This window comes from Grammomys surdaster, unplaced genomic scaffold (assembly GCF_004785775.1).
Source record: "Grammomys surdaster isolate TR1022 unplaced genomic scaffold, NIH_TR_1.0 278, whole genome shotgun sequence".
NCBI classification, from domain to species: domain Eukaryota; kingdom Metazoa; phylum Chordata; class Mammalia; order Rodentia; family Muridae; genus Grammomys; species Grammomys surdaster.
Window position 1 is genome coordinate 522600 of NW_021604719.1, and position 16231 is coordinate 538830.

A 16231-nucleotide genomic window follows, 5' to 3' on the forward strand; every position below is an offset into this window, starting at 1 on the left:
TCCCTCCTTCCTTCCTTCCTTCCTTCCTTCCTTCCTTCCTTCCTTCCTTCCTTCCTTCCTTCCTCTTCCAGTAGAATAGGCTGAGCTGATATTACAAAGAAAGAAGTGGTAGCCAAGCAGTAGCAGTGAGGCCAAGCTACAGAATCTACTAAGTGCTGCGGTACTTAACAGCTAAAGGAAAGGCAAAGCCATGGAGAACATCACAGCCGTAGAATGGATCACATGGCCTTGACAGTACCAGGGGCACACCACAGGAACCACTGAGAGGTCTTGAGAACAGCAGAGTCAAAGCCAGGGGAGCTGCAGCATAGCAATGTCAGAGAGGCACTGGCAGCAGCCACAATAATCTCAACAGTGGTGGCAACAATAACAGCAACAGCAACAGCAGCAGCAACAGCAACAGCAACAACAGCAACAGCAACTACAGCAGCAACAACACCACCAAGTACTAAGATGATAAAAGCAGAATCAGGTTCATTAAGGGTCAAGGGGTTAGATACCCTTGTCCCAAGACCATTAATACCAGCTGCTGTTGAGGGTGGAGGAATCTTGACTGCCAAGGCTTGCACAAGAGCTCTGAAGTTTGTTACCACAGGACTAAATGTCTTAGGACCTGTGGCCTGCATGAGAATTTTATCACCAAAGGGTGTTCCTTGCTACTGATCCAGCTTGTCTGCTGGCACTGGTGTTGATGTCCAGGGATACAAAGGCTGATAAGACCAGCACAGAAGAGAGCTTCTGCTTTCAGTACGACTTCCAAGTAGAGCAGGACCCTGGCCAGTAATAGGACCATTCTCAAGTTACATACAACTTTGTAACAAATAATAATCTTATACAAGGCTCTATTATAGAGCCATAGGATGACTCAGTGGGTAAAGGTGTTTGACACAGAGCCCAAGTTCTATCCCTGAAACATAAAAGGTGGGAGGGAGAACCCATTCCCAAAAGTTGTCCTATGACCTCTATATAGTGCTGCGGCACTAATGTATGCACGTATGCATTCATGTATGCACATGTACAGAATCAAGTTAAATGTAAAAATTAGAGTTTATTACATAAGTTATTAAAAATTTCAAGAAAGCTTTTAGGAGAAAAGTGTAAAATTGAGACAATTCTGAGTTTGAAGTTAATTTTTCTGGGAATTAGAAAATCTTATACACAACCACCTCTGTCACATCCCTCATTTAAGCATCAGCACTATTAAATGAGTGTGGCAATAAAACAAGTTCTAGCAACATATTGTTATATCTACAGATCAATGTATATCATTCAACCCTCAGCAGAGAAGTGTAGGAGGAGCTAAGGTGGGAGGAGTAAGGAGAGGAAGAGGAAAAGGAGGAGGAGGAGCTAGAGAGAGCAGAGATGTAGGAGTGATGGAGAGCCATGTAGGTATGGAGAGCAGTCTCAGGTAACAACTTATATTTAGGTTAGCTAATTGGGAAACAACTCTAATTGTATGGACATATTGTTATTGAGCATTACCAAACATATAAAGCCTTTGATTAATATTTAAGCATTAGAGTCACATTTCCCTACTGGGCCTACATGGATGGTGGGATGGTCTGGGCAATGCCCAGCCTTGCAGGGACAGCATGGAAGATTGGCAGAGCCATCTCCCATGCTGGCGTCTCATGGGTGGCAGGGCTGGTGTTTCTGACTGGCTGTTTCTAGTTGTGGCACGCACGAGGCCTTTGACTGAGAAACATGGCAGCTGAGCTAGGCAGAGCTGCAGCAGCTTAGATAGTCAGCATGACTAGCGGCCGATTTTAAATATTTACCTCAACAGAGAAGCTTCTTGGAGTAGATGGGAAATAACACAGAGACCCACAACTGGACCCTGCACAGAAAGTAGGAGATTCTGGAGCACTGAGTACTGAATGGGATGTCTTCATCAAACCCCTCCCCATGAGACTCAGGGATCTATGCAGAAGTGGAAAAGGGGAGAATGTAAGTGCCGGAGGTGCAATTTTAAGAAAATAGAACTTTGCAGCCTCAACAAAGGTAGATGCACTTATGAATCCACAGAGACTGTGACAGCACACGCAAGCCCTGCAGAAGCTCAAGCCAGACAAAATTTCATCAGACGAGGAAAGCACCATAAAGTCCCACTCCTAGCCAGGAAGTTGTTTTCAAATGATAGCTGCTAGGAGAAAAAAATTTAGTTTTTTCTGATGGAGTGACACTGGATATGTCAATCACACTCCAGGGAAAGCTGCATGTTTAGGAGCAGTTGGCCAACACAAATTTGACTCCATGTTTCTAGTGGCTTAAAAAAAAAAACCTTCCTTCCTTCCTTCCTTCCTTCCTTCCTTCCTTCTTCCTTCCTTCCTTCCTTCCTTCCTTCTTCCTTTCAGAGAAATAACGTGAAGTTGAGTGGGTATGGGGTGGAGTAGGTCTTAGATGGGAAAGAATTCTATGAAATTCTTGAATGAAAAAGAATCATTATTGCTATGTTCTGAGAAAGGTGATGTTTAATCTCACATTTGATCTCATGCCATCATTCATTCATATATCCAATCAGTATAGTTTAGTGTCTGTGCTATGGTAGGCTCTGCCTCTTGTCCTCTACCATGAATAACTTCCTCAGGGCAACAAGTATGCATTTGACTAACACCAGTTTATAATTCTGTGGTCCAATGATGACAGGAACATAGGAGGTTCTTAACAGAGACTGACGTTTGAGAACACAGAGAGGACATTGGGGATACAGGAATGTGAAATCATTTTTCAGTTCGGCTATTTCATGCTTTATTCATAGTAAACTCTCTTTTGATGATCTGGGGTTTGATCTCAGGGTGAGGCAAGCACTCTACTCTGAAGAAGAGTGTGCAGTTCTTCAGCTTGCTCAGCTTTTTGTTTTTTGTTTGTTTGTTTGTTTGTTTTCAAGACAGGGTTGGCCTTGGCTGTCCTAGGACTAGCTCTATAGACTAGGCTGGCCTTGAATTCACAGTGCTCCACTTGCCCTGTCTCTGCCTTCTGATTGCTGAGACTAAAGGCATGCACCACCCTCCACCACCTGTTTGCATAGTTGTAGTTGGCATCTGCTGTCTTTGATTGGAATCTTAATAAACTTTATGTTAGAAACACTTCATAATTTCCTGTCCTGCATTAGCATATGCCTTTCTATCCCACCACACTCAGCACAATATCGTGTTAATATTTGCTTTGATTTCCATGTTTTCTCCCTAAGCTTAATGATCCTGTTTTCCTCACATGCAAATTTTCAATTCACAACTTTGTTTCAGTGCAGAAATTTTCAAAAGCCATTATGATTTCAGGATGTACTGGCTGACCTCAGGGTTTAAGATGCCTATACAAAAGATAAATCTTATTGAAATGCATATTCTGAGGTTAAATATGGAAAAGGAAGTGTCACAGCTTGAAGGAAGCTTTGTGGGATGAGCATTGCCTGCCCTCTGCTGCAGAGCTCTGCTCTGTGCTTGGTGATGATGAGAGGGCTAGGAAGTCCTCACAGCAATTCAACAGATAAAGGACATGGAGACGGACTGAAAGCCAGTGGAGCGGGTGGCAGCACCCATGATTCAGTTATTGATGCTCTGTATGTGAGTGTATATATGGCTAGCATGTATGCCAGAGGTCAACCTCAAACACCATCCCTCAGGAACCCCCTTTTCTCATTTTTGACTCAGGATCCCTCACTGGGCTAGAACTTGTCAAGTTGTCTAAGCTGGCTGGCTAGTAAACCACTGGGATTACAACTACGCACCGCCATATCTAGCTTTTGTGCATGGGCTCTGCAGATCAAACTCAGGTCTTCATGCCTTCACAACTGCAAACACTTTACTGAGCCATCTCCCTAGCTTCCTTATCCTTGGCTCTCACCCTCACTCTTCACAGCTAGTTTACAAACAGACCTACTAATTTATACCCCTGGCATTGCTCCAAACCATGTGATTTGACATCTTAAGAATGTTCTCATTTTCTAGTATTCACTCTTTCTCCTGATGCTTCATTCCGAAATGGTCAGAGACACCCATCTACTTATTTTCCTAAAACCCTCCTAGATATCCCTTTCCCTAGTATAGTAACATTGAAAGTCCTTGCCATGGCTTACAGGGCTATCATGTTGCCCAACTTCCAAGTCCTATGGGTTGCATACAGCATGAAGGGTACCAGTTGTACTGGGAAGGGGAGTTTGAATGTAGGTCCTCATGTGCTCTAGGCCACCAGCTCTCCCAACTGCTCCTTCTTATGACAGACTGGCCACCGCCTCTCATTGTTGCCTACCTACCAAGCACAGTCCCACTCAGTGCCTTTGTATTGATGCAGCTTCTGCTCCAGGATCTCTCTTCACCAAATATGTTTGTCCATGTGACTGGCGTTTAAGTCCTTCTCCTTGACAAGATGCTGCATAGGTGGGAGGCTCTAGCTTTTGAATGCTTGGAAATGGCAAACAGGCAGAATACATGAGTAATAAATGGCCACTATTTCACAGACTCCTCCCATACTCAAGTTACTTTGTATTTTCCAACTTATGGAAGCATTGTAGCTTTTGAAATCACAGCCTGTTTACTGCCATTTTTTCCTGCTTTCAGTGCCTAGGAATCTTAATATAAGTTAACTATAAATACATTATTATATATTATATAATATGTAAATATATAATATGTAAATATGTAATATGTAAATATACAATATGGAAATATATAACATGTAATATACAATGTATAATATATAACATGTAATATATAATATGTTATATGTATTATGTAATGTGTAATATGTAATATATAATAAAATATAAATTATCCTTAATGTAAGCTAAACATGATAAAGTGGGCCTTTTCTCTATCTTTCTGCTCCTTCTAGCCCTCTCTCCTCTCTCCCTCCTCAGGAGATTGCAAACACTTCCTCCTATTTGCTAAGAACATGCTCTATCACTAATCTAAACCCTAGCTGCTAGGAATGCATTCTTAAAGTTAGAAATGAATGAATCCAGTTAACTACTCTTTTTTGTGAGCCTTCTAGCCCTTCAAAGAGAAGCACCAGATGCAAACTATCATTTTGCATGATTACAGTCATTTGTCTATATAGAGGATTTTTTCAGCACTCTGTTATGTGCCTAGGGAGCCATAAACAGTGTCTAGTCATAGAGGAGATTTGACTTAGTGAGAAAAAAAACAATAGATCAGGCAACACATGACATTTAGTGTTCAGAGAGGACATGTAAACTGGCTTGGGAGTCCAGGAAGTCTCTTTGGTAGAATGTTCCTTAGCTGGAACTTGAGGTGTATAGTGTACAGAAAATTGGCCTCAAGGATATCTACATCCTAACTCATGCAGTCTATGGACCCCTTCCATGACAAAAAGGAAGTGAGACTGGATGGAATTATGGCTGCTAATTAGCTAACCTTAAAATGAGATTGTTATATTTTATCTGGGTGGACCTCATACGAACACAAGAGTCATTAAGAGGATGGGGCAGAAGAGAAGGCAAGGGTATGATTTGAGGTTTTCATTTCCCTATTGTTGGATTCTCAAACCCTGAAATGGGGGCAGTCACCAGAAGCTGAAAAGCTCAAGGAAGTCAATTCTTTCCAGAATGTCCCATGAGAAGACAGGCTAATTTTAGCCAGCCACACCCATGTTAGCTGTCTGAACTCCAGAATGGCAAGATAACAGCTATGTAGGGCTTGAAGCGATGTGAGGGCCTTTGTTACAGGGTTAGGAAGCATTGGATTTTTTTGACATGCCTCTGACATGAAAGAATGGGCTACCTTAGGATCCTGACAGCATCAGCTAATACACTTGAGAGGCCAGGGACCCTCCACAGAGAAAATATCTGCCAGGCAGTCCCCTGACTGTTTTCTTTGAGCTGTGTAGATGCTCACCTGTGCCCATGGCTTGTTTATAATGGCTCATCACGGATGACAATCACAGGTAAGGTGGCCCAGAGATATTCTAGGGCCAGAGCCACTTGGGACCCCACAGGTGACCCTTCTCATCTGTCACTTTTTGGTGGGGAGTAGATGGGGGAGGCTATAGCCATATACAGGTGGTAATTTCAACCTCTACTGCTTTCTCACCCAAGACCCTGTGCAGAGGAGCTGGCAGGACCTGGGACAGTGTCAACTGTTAATGAATGACGCTTACCTCTAAAATTAATAAGCTTTCTAGTCCTTAGAAAAATTCTCTCAACTGCAGTCTCCAGGATGACTAATTGACAGAACTGGTAAATTAATCAAAAATGGAAATGAAGATGAAAGAAGGGGGAAGGGATTCTATTTTTACTTGGATGTGGGGCTTGTCTGCTCTGCAGTTAATTGCTGCTAAATTTGAATGGGGTAGACATCGTGAATGTGTGTGCGTGTGTGTGTATTCTGTTTCATGTAGCAAGGCTGTTTGGCTTTTCTCCAGGTGGAGTGTGTGTCTCTGTGTATTGGTAATCCTATCATCAGGAAAAAAAAGCATTTTAATAAAGGGCTTTGTTTCTCTAACCTAACCAAGCTCACCTGCAGTAAACAGTGTTAATTATACCGCAGATCGATACTGAGCCCCCTTTGGAAGCTTTAGGATGAATCACAGCTGCAGTTAGAGTTGATCCCTTTGGACACATTCCATTAGGGGCATGGGAAAGGAGACACAGGTTTATTAGGGCAGCTAGCGGCTTACAGAACCTGGGCTTGGCAATTAAGTTTGGAGATGAGAGATGAGAGTAGATTTCACACCCCACGCAGAGCTGACTTAACACTGCAGCCAGAAATGGCAAGGGTAAAACATAGGACCAATGTGGGTTGCATAAATGGCAGACCCACAAGTTATCATTCTGGATACAAGAAAACAATCATGTACATTTCCCTGCCAAATATTGAGGATATCAGTGAATTCTCTGGGAAGCAGACAGACATAGGTTCAAATCTGACTCTAGCCCTGGAACCTGGGGCAATTTTATTCACCTATATGTCTTATCTATAAACTGGAGCACTAATACCAGTACGCATGGGAATTAAATATGACACAGAGGATTCTGAAACAAATAACACATCCTCCTGCATGTCTTCCACCTTTGGAGGAAAATAAAATTTCTGATTTGTGTTTCTGGGTTGGGCATTAAACTTGGCTCTGTTTTTACGGCTGTTTTCTAAATGACACTACTCACTAAAGCATTTCAGGGTTTAAGGCCTGAAGTACTGTCACCTTTATTTCCTCAATACAAAAGATCTGATGGTCCATGTGAGGCACATTTACATGCCCTCTGGGACTAAAGGCTGAATAGAAAGTCTGTCTTGGTCGCATCTGAAGGAAGGAATTCCTGTAGATTTGATTTGGGCTGCAGTCTTGTCCTTCTGAAAGGACCTACTTGGAAAAAAAAAACACAGAAGGAAGGCTTGCTGGTGAAGTCATTCAAGGGGATTGGTGCTGTGAGCCCCCTTACTATAGAGCTGTACCCTGACTCCTTCTTCAGGACCTCCATGACTAGTTGGCTTTCATATGAGCCCACAGTGCAAGCCAATCCCTCCCAATAGAGTGGGATCACCAGAAGTAGGCAGAATGGATGCAAGTATCCCCAAACCACAGTGGAGTAAAGATTCAGGTGAAAGACCTAACTCATATCTATAGGGTGATGTGATGTAGGCATCACATGACTAATTTCACTCAGCAGTTGTACACTACAAAATGTCAGGCAGTCCAGTACACTTTTCCTTTAATAGTGAAAGGCTGTCACAGGACCAATATCATGATCACATCCCCAGTGTCATCTTTGATGGCATCAGAGAAGCATTTGATACCATCGGTCCTTGTATCTTTTTATCATTCCCCATGCTTTGCTTACACACCTTGATTTTCTCTTACCCCGAGAAGCTCATCCCCTACCCTCTTCTCCGTACCCCATTGTTAAGTGTTGATATTCCTTTGGCCTTGGTCCTAGGTCTCCACTCTTCTCTGCCCACACCATGTCTTAGTAGAATCCTTTTGTACCACTGCTTGAAATACCATAATATGTGCATGAGTTCTCAACTTTATACCTGTAGGGTAATGTCTTCCCAAGCTTCCACGTTAATTTATCTAGTTGATTATTAGGCTTCTTTAATTGGATGACTCATAGACATCCCTATCTGGAGAGAGCTGAAGAAGCAGGCTTCTTTCTACAGCAAACTAATTCCTTCTTCAGCATCCTCACTTTGGTATCCTTCCACTGTACCATCAGCCAGACCAATACAGGACTTTAAATTTCCCCCTTCCTTCTTTTTTTTTTTTTTAACAGATCTTGCCTCGAGTTTATTTGTAAAAACAGCATAGGACACTGGTCATCTGCAAATAGTGTGTGGGTAGGTGTGTCACGGCAGTCCATCTGTCTTCACGTTGGCAGGAGCCTTTTCTATGGGGCCTTCACAGGGGCCTGGGCACCTTTGGGAGCCTGGGCTGGAGCTTTGGCCTGGGCCTTAGCTGGAGCTTTGGCCTCTGCCTTGGTTTGAACCTTGGGCTTTGGTTGGCAGAGCCTACGACCCTTAGCCATGTAGCTTCGAATCCGCTTTCCAAGCTTGGGGTGAGCGATGAAAGCCAGGCAGCTGAGTTTGTGGCTGGGGCCCTTTGGCATCTTGGGCTTGATGGCCTGAGGCTTCACAAAGGCCTTGATGGCCTCTGCGTGTGCACTCACTGCCTTTGCATTGTTGGCCTGCATCTTCTTCAGGCCTTTCTTGTTGTGTTTCTTGGCAAAGCGCATGTTCCTCAAGAACTTGGGGTCAACCCCCTTAAGAGACTCGTATCTTTGTGACCGGGGTTTCTTGATCCCATTTCTGTGCCATTTGCGGGCCTGGTTGTGTGTGGTGTGGTTCTTGGACTTGGCCATGTCTGCACGGTAACCCGCGGCTTCCACAGCACCTGGGATTGGAAGAGAAAGAGAGCTCCCCCTTCCTTCTGCCACATCACTTTAACTATCTCAACAAGACTTCACAGCCTTACCATGAAGTAGACCACACCTATGTCCTTCCTGGTCAGAGTGTCTATTAATTTTCCTGAGACAATGGAAAGAGTCCCTCAATTGGTTTCCTTGCTCCCAGGTTGGCTGCTCCATTTTTATGAAGTCTCTTAAAGCTATAAACACATTCCAGCAGAATGGTGCTTTCTCTCTGGAGTGTGTGTGTGTGTGTGTGTGTGTGCATGTGTTTAATTGGTATGGGGGCACATGCATATGTATACACACGTTCAAAGTCAGAGGTCGATGATGGATGTCTTCCTCTCTACATTATATATTGAGGCAGGATCTCTTAATGGACCTACTAGAGTCCATGGATTCAGCCAGTCTAGCTAACATGTTCTGGAGTTCCCATCTCTGCATTCTGAGGGTTGGGATTACAGGCAGGGTCCCATGCTTGCCAAGCATTTACATGGCTGCTGAATATCTGAAGTCCAGTTCTCATGTATAAGGGGCAAGCATTTTACCCAGGGAGGCATCTCTACAGCTCCAGCCAAGTCTTCCTTCATGCTAGGATACATTCTGAGAAATGCACTGTAGGTGCTTTTGTTGGGCAACACAAAAAATGATGGATGTCAGTAGGTAATATAAATTTAGGGGATCCTATCAGTGACCAAAATGACCTTATTCAGCACAAGACTATATTCAATTCCCTGCTAGTGGCTCTTTAATCTCACTTGGACAGAAATCCATGGGCTTTTCCCAGGTTACACAAAATATGGCTCGTAGCTCACTTTTTTTTTTGCCTCCTTTAATAATTTTGCTTTCTGCATAATCATCCCAATTCTCTGGCCCTTGGTTTGTTCTTCAAACACAGGTATTCCTGAGTGGAACCCTCACCATCACTGGATCCTCCCAATAATTTACCTCTAGCACAGGGGTTTTCCTTCACAGCACCCTGTAAAATCAGCTCCAGCCCAGGTACTCTGACCCGATATTATTTCCTATTGCTTGCAACACTGACTAAAAATTCATTGCCTATCTATATTTTGGATGCACTTGTTCCCTTGCCCCATGGAATGTCACTTTCTGGATTGCAAAATCCAGAAGATGTTAAAAAAATGAGTCGTGATCTGGTGAAGTAGGATAGAGACATGGAGTGAATTCAGAATATGCATGCCACCCTGGAATGGCCTGTTCAGCTCCTGTGACATGGATCCCTTGTAGCAGGAACCTGATGCTAAGAGTGGAAAGAGAGGACAGCCACAGGTCTCTCACAGCCCCTACACAAAGTGAGCATACAGTATGGCTCTTATCAGGAGGAGTGGGGAGATGGATAGAGAAACAAAAGGCCAGATCGCTAAGAAGCCAGTGAATTGCACAGATGTGGATTAAACCATAGCCATGTTTCTATAGACTCTATACTTATATCAGTTTTCCTCTTTTCTGATTGAGCGATGATGGTGGGTGCCTCACAGGGTAGGCTGCAGTGGGCCCACGCGTATGTATTTGGCTTGATTCCTGGATTTTGTAAAACATCAGAGGTCAGCTGTGATGATGGTGAATGATGTGACAACTTCTCCAGCTATTGCTGCCTCTCCTCCTGGTTTCACTCTTAAAATAAGACATACACAGTAAGGAAAAGAGGGAGAGGAAGTGGGAGAGGGGGAGGAAAAAGGGAGGGGAGAGGGGGAGGGGAGAGGGTGGGTCTTTATCTTGCATCATGTTTATGTGTCAGATACTATTCTGAGGCCTCATGTGTGTTTGTTTCTGCATTTAATCCTCCAAGTACCTACAAGGCAGATATGACCACTGGCTACATTTTTCATGTGAGTGAACTGAGGCAGAGAGATATAACCTTCTCAAGATTGCTCAGTTTGGCTATTGTAACATAGGCTGATAGCGGTCACCTAGTCTTCCTTGTACTTCTTAGCCCAGTCTCTTAAGTTCACTCACTGCTGTCTGGAAGGAAGGAGTAAAACTTCTTGGGCCATGTGTGTAGGGGACACATGTGTGTATGGAAGCTGGACTCCACACTGCCTGCCATACCTCCTACACCTATGATGGGCACTTTGGGGGTATGTAGGGAGTGTCACTTTCTCCTGCAGATCCCATATTGGAGTTAAGGTATCCTGGGCGCTCTCCGTTTATTCATGGACTCTCTAACTTATACAAGTACAGCTACCACTGAGGGCCGATCTAGAAAACAGGCTCATGTCCCATGTCTTCTGACATCCTTCCTTGCTGGTAGTCTCTTACAGTCTCTGGGCATAGCCTAACAGTGCTGTGTCGTAGCTTTATATCCTGCTGAGCTCTTCATGGGCAACTCACTTGTTCTAGTCTTCAAGTGTGTCCACTTGAAAGTAAATTCTGTATATACCTTCAAAGTACCTCATTCCTGCTTTTGGATTTCTTTGCTTCTTTCCTTTTTTAATTTGCAAATTTAACTTTCATTTTTAAATAAATTGTTTATATATATTAAAGACATTTGGAAACAAAATGCTTTAAAACTTATTATCAGTGTTTCTGCTTTTAAAAATATCTACATTGCTAACATGATTTGACTTATAAAGGACTAAACTCAAACTCTACTTATTATCACTGAAGGGTGACTCTGGAGTAGGCAGTAGACTTCTTAGCTTTGAATCTCTGAAACGAGTCAAAATCCTCTTGAGAGAAAAACGGCTTCAGCACCATGGAAAGTTCCCAGATGCCCGTGCAACAGCAGTGTTTCAGTGTATAGTAGACCTGTTTGGTTGGTCCTGTCTCCACACGGCCCTTACAAAGAGCCTCACTTACTGCGCTCACTCTGTCTGAAGACTGTGTGAGCCTTGTGTTTGTCACCTTTTTCTGTCCTTACTGCCTGGAGGTAAAGTAATGGCTTGCAGAAAGGAACAAGACCAGGACAGATGGATCCTGGGTCTCCACACTTGCAGAATTCCTCACCTCTCTTCCTGTAGGGGCTGAATTTTACCACCTTCAACTAATATGCAGAGGTCCTATCTTGTCCCCAAGCTTCAGAATGTGACTGTTTTGGGAGACTAGAGTTTAAAAGATGTGATCACATGGACATGACATCACTAGGTGAATGCTAATCCAAGACAACTCTTATAAAGGAGGGGTGTTTTACATACAGATGCACACAGGAAAGAGGATGTGAACACACAGAGAGAAGACAGGTTTCTTCAAGTGAAGGAGAGAACCATGTGCCCAGCCTAGCCAACACTGCCAGCTGCTACCTTTCTGAGAATTATGAGACAGGAACCCGTGAGATGGTTCAGCTGGAAAGAATGATGCTGCACAGGCCTGAAAATCTGTACTTGATCCCAGAGTCCACATAAAAACACCGGACACAGCAGCACATATCTGTAATCCCAGCATTTCTATGGGAAAATGTGAGGCCAAGATGGGAGGAATTGGCCAGGAGTTTGCGGGACAGCTAGACTGGAGTATGCAGTGTAGTAGAAGCAACAGGAGAGGACCTGTCACAAAAGGAGAAGAATGGAGAGAATGGTCTTCTGAAACTTGTCCTTCACACAAGCTTAACGTTTAAAATAACAGAATGCATAAAGATGTGGTAATGTATGCCCACATTCACACATATGACCCATATTAAATAAAATCTTAAAACTGAAAACAGAATTGAGAGACAGTAACATTTTGCTGTCTAAGTCACTCAGTTAAGGTACTTTGTTAAAACAGCCTCGATAAGTGAATACACTTTCTCTCAAAGTCTTTGGACCATCCACTCATCTCTTCCCACAAGTGCTCAGTCTGGGTCCATACCCGGCATATGGCAATTGAGGGTCACAGTGGAATAGTGTTCCAGGTAGAGGAAGAACTTACATAAAAACCCTGAGGCAGGAAGAGGCTAAAGATGTTGGAAGTCCTGGAAGCAGGTTAGGGTGCTCAGGATTCCTGGAGCTTACAGGGTGGAGATGGGAACAAGAGGTGACCCCTACAGATGCTGGACAGGAGTTCAGACTTTAACTCTTTCTGTTTTAGGCTGGTGTTTGAATCACCTGCCCAATTTCTTCACATACTCCCAAACACATGTGTGTGGAAATAGAGAAGGCATGATCCAGCCCAGCAGAGTGTTGCTGCCTTCAGCATCCTTTGTTTCAGGCGCCTCAGAGTACAAATGCAAACACCTCACCACTGCCAGAAGGGATAGGAAAAAAAAAATCAGAAAATAGGGAGAGGACAAATCATCCCTTTCAACCCCTGCTGAGAATGCAGAGTGAGGGACATATGGAAATTAATATATTCGGCTCTGATAACACGGTTTTCCTCGGTATTTTGATTAAACGCCGACGGTTATTAAATACCCTCCTTCTCCGTGCGCATCCCTGAAAGCCAATGTTGCTTTTCATTTTGAACTCTGATGAACTGCAGTGCCATTCACACACCTCAGCCAACTGCAGGCTGGCATTGGAGGAGGATAGAGAAAATCAATATGAAATGTCAGGCAGGAGGTCAGGACACCAGCCTCCCCAGCTGGCAGGAGCTGGGGCTGGGTGGCTTTGGAACAAAGGGAGGTGTGCCCTGAAGAAGGTCCATCTTTTGGCCCAGTCAGGAAAAGGAATCTATTTCTTTTTAATTAGGTTAACAGGCTGGTGCCTTGCAATGCAGAGCTGGTCTGGTCTGGGGTGCATAGTGGGCAGGTTTGATGATGAAGGTTCACTTTCAGACCACTCACTAGCTCCAGGGTCTCCCTGGGGACTGTCCTCTGGACTTTGATCTTGGGCTGTATGGCATCAGGGCTGGAGGGAGTAGCAGACCCTGGGGGCTCCTGGGTGTGTCTCCTTACAGACTTTCTGCTTCTGTGTGCATAGAAGACACTTCCCTATACTCCTCTCTCCTTGGTCTTTACTTTTCAGATGAGCAGCCATTGCTTTGTAAGATCTCCGTGATGAAAACACACAGCACAACACGCTGCTGTTTCATGCCCCTCAGCCCACCAGCAATACTCTGTTTGTTTGTGATTCTCTAATGGAGGCAGGTGCCTTTACTCTTCAGCATGCTTAATTTTCTCTGTCAACTTGACTGGTCACAGGTGCTCACATACTTGGTCTGACATTCGGGTGTTTCTGCAAGGGTGTTTTGGGATATGTTTAACATTTAAATTAATGGACTGAATAAATATTGACCTCTTAATGGGTGATAAGCCTCAGCCAATCAAGCAAAGGCTTGATTGGAAGAAAGCTGGCCCTCTTGTGAGTGACAGAGCCTTTTATCACCTGACTGCTTGGGGTTAGGATGATTTTTACACCTTTGTAGTTGAATTGAGATGCTTGGATCTTCAGCCTGGTAGCCTGTGGCATGGAAGAGCATTCCCCCGCCCTTCAAGAACTTTAGCTTGCTGACTTCAGATCTCAGGATTCGATCATTCAATCTTCACATGTGGTTCAGTTCCTCTAATAAATCTCTGTATACACACCACCCATCCTTTCTCATCCTCTGCAGGACCCTGGCTAATACAGTTAGCTCTAAGACACAGAGAGAAGTACATCTGCTTTTGCTCCTCCTTGAGTCTCCAGAGTTGGATATAGTGCCTGGCATATGGTGTGTGCTCAGCGAATATGAATTCAATTATGAATAATGGGGCTTCCCTGTACCTGGCCAAATGATTCTAAGTCGCTTACAATAGCAGGCCTGGGGATTCTTGAGGAGTGCAATGACCATTCTGTTGCCATCAATTGTTCCTACGTCATGCTCAGAAGATGCCAGCAGTGCCTTAGTCATGCAACTGTGTTGATCTTTTCTGCCCACCTGCCCTGTGGGGACTAGGGACTCAGGAGGATTACCTGAGGTCATCAAGTGCCAAAGCTTAGCTGTGCTCCCAAAGTACTGTCCTAAACCATTCTCATTCTAAAACCTTCTAAGGCCTTAACCATTCTCCAGCTTTTATTCTGGGCTTAGCAATTTCCCCAGTCAGTTCAGAGTTTATGACTCTGCATTCAGAACTCAGGCGGGCCTGACTGACTCTAAAGCCCAGGCTAACATCCATGCACCATGTGAGAACATCAGGGCTTCTTGGGGCCCTCTGGGATATCTCTAGGTGAGTGATACTCCCACCTTGTTCCATATTCACTTACCAGAGAGAGCCTGACCTTCGAGGCAGTTCATGTTACACTCAGCAGGTCACAAACTGAACACAGTGCTTCATGCTCAGTATGACTTCCAGTAGCCCCCATCCCAGAAGCCATTCATGTCAATCATTGGCCGTGCCTCCCTTCCCTCTCCCTACTCCTAACTCTGGATCTCCTCCCACCTCCTCTTACTCGCCTTAGCCCACCCCAGTGGTTCTCCACGTGTGAGTCACGACTGCCTTCAGGATCACATATCAGATATTTACATTACTATTCATAACGGCAGCAAAATTAGTTGTGAAGTAGCATCAAAGATAATTTTACGGTGGGGGCTCAGCACAGCATGAAGAACTGTATTAAAGGACTGCAGTGTTAAAGGCACAGAAAGGTTGAGAACCACTGTCCTATCCCTCCTTCACCCCCTTAATGTCTTCATTACCCTTATAATTCAGATCAGCTCACTGTATTCAGTCAGCCATGGCTGGCAAGGATTCCTCTGTATCTGCATGCTTCACACTCAAACACGGGGTTTCCCCTTCTCAGAACGTTAAGTGTGGGGCCGACTCCCAAATTAGCTTAACACTTGTGATTTCTTCAATCTCAGTGTTAAATGATATGGAATGCTTCCAGAATCCCCCCCACCCCCAAAGTCAGAGGCCACTACACCTCACCCCACCATGGCCCTTGTGCTGATACTCACACTTGGTGTGCCTGTCACACAGCGCGGATGCACGCATGTCACACAGCCGGATTGTCCCCTTGCTGCTGCTGTATACAAAGGTGTTGCAGTGGTGGGGGTGGAACTCAGCTGCTGTGATCACCTCTGTGAGCTCCTCCATGTTGGCTGGCTTGATGTCCACGATATCTGGCACAGACGAGTCAAGGAAGGACGAGGAGATGGGGCAGAACTTGAGGCATTAGCAGCTCTTGCTACGAGTGCTATGCAAGTCTTTACTACACACAGAGGGATCTCATTGGCAGGCTGTTGGCAGAAGAGCAGGCAGTAGTGATTGCTGTCAGCTGGGGCTCAGGGGATTTAGGAAAAGGGATTGCTTGGTAGTCAGAGGTAGAATTAGAACTTAGGTTTGAGATGGGTGTGGTGGTTTATGACTCTACTTACGGAACACAGGAAGCTGAGGCAGGAGGATTGCTGTAAGTGCAAGTCCAGCCTGGGCCATGCTGTGAAACCCTGTCTCAATGAACGTACATTTCCTGGTTCCTCCTCTCAGTTTCATCTTCTGTGGCATGTAGAAAACAAACT

At 44.5% G+C, this 16231-nt stretch overlaps 1 protein-coding gene across 1 annotated transcript in view; it reads right to left on the reverse strand.

Moving 5' to 3' along the window:
- Ppp2r2b (protein phosphatase 2 regulatory subunit Bbeta) overlaps positions 1-16231 on the reverse strand; it is a 252962-nt gene that overhangs the window by 34067 nt on the left and 202664 nt on the right. Inside the window, 1 exon segment of the mRNA XM_028777169.1 lies at positions 15671-15835. Coding sequence (XP_028633002.1) covers positions 15671-15835 — 165 coding nt within the window.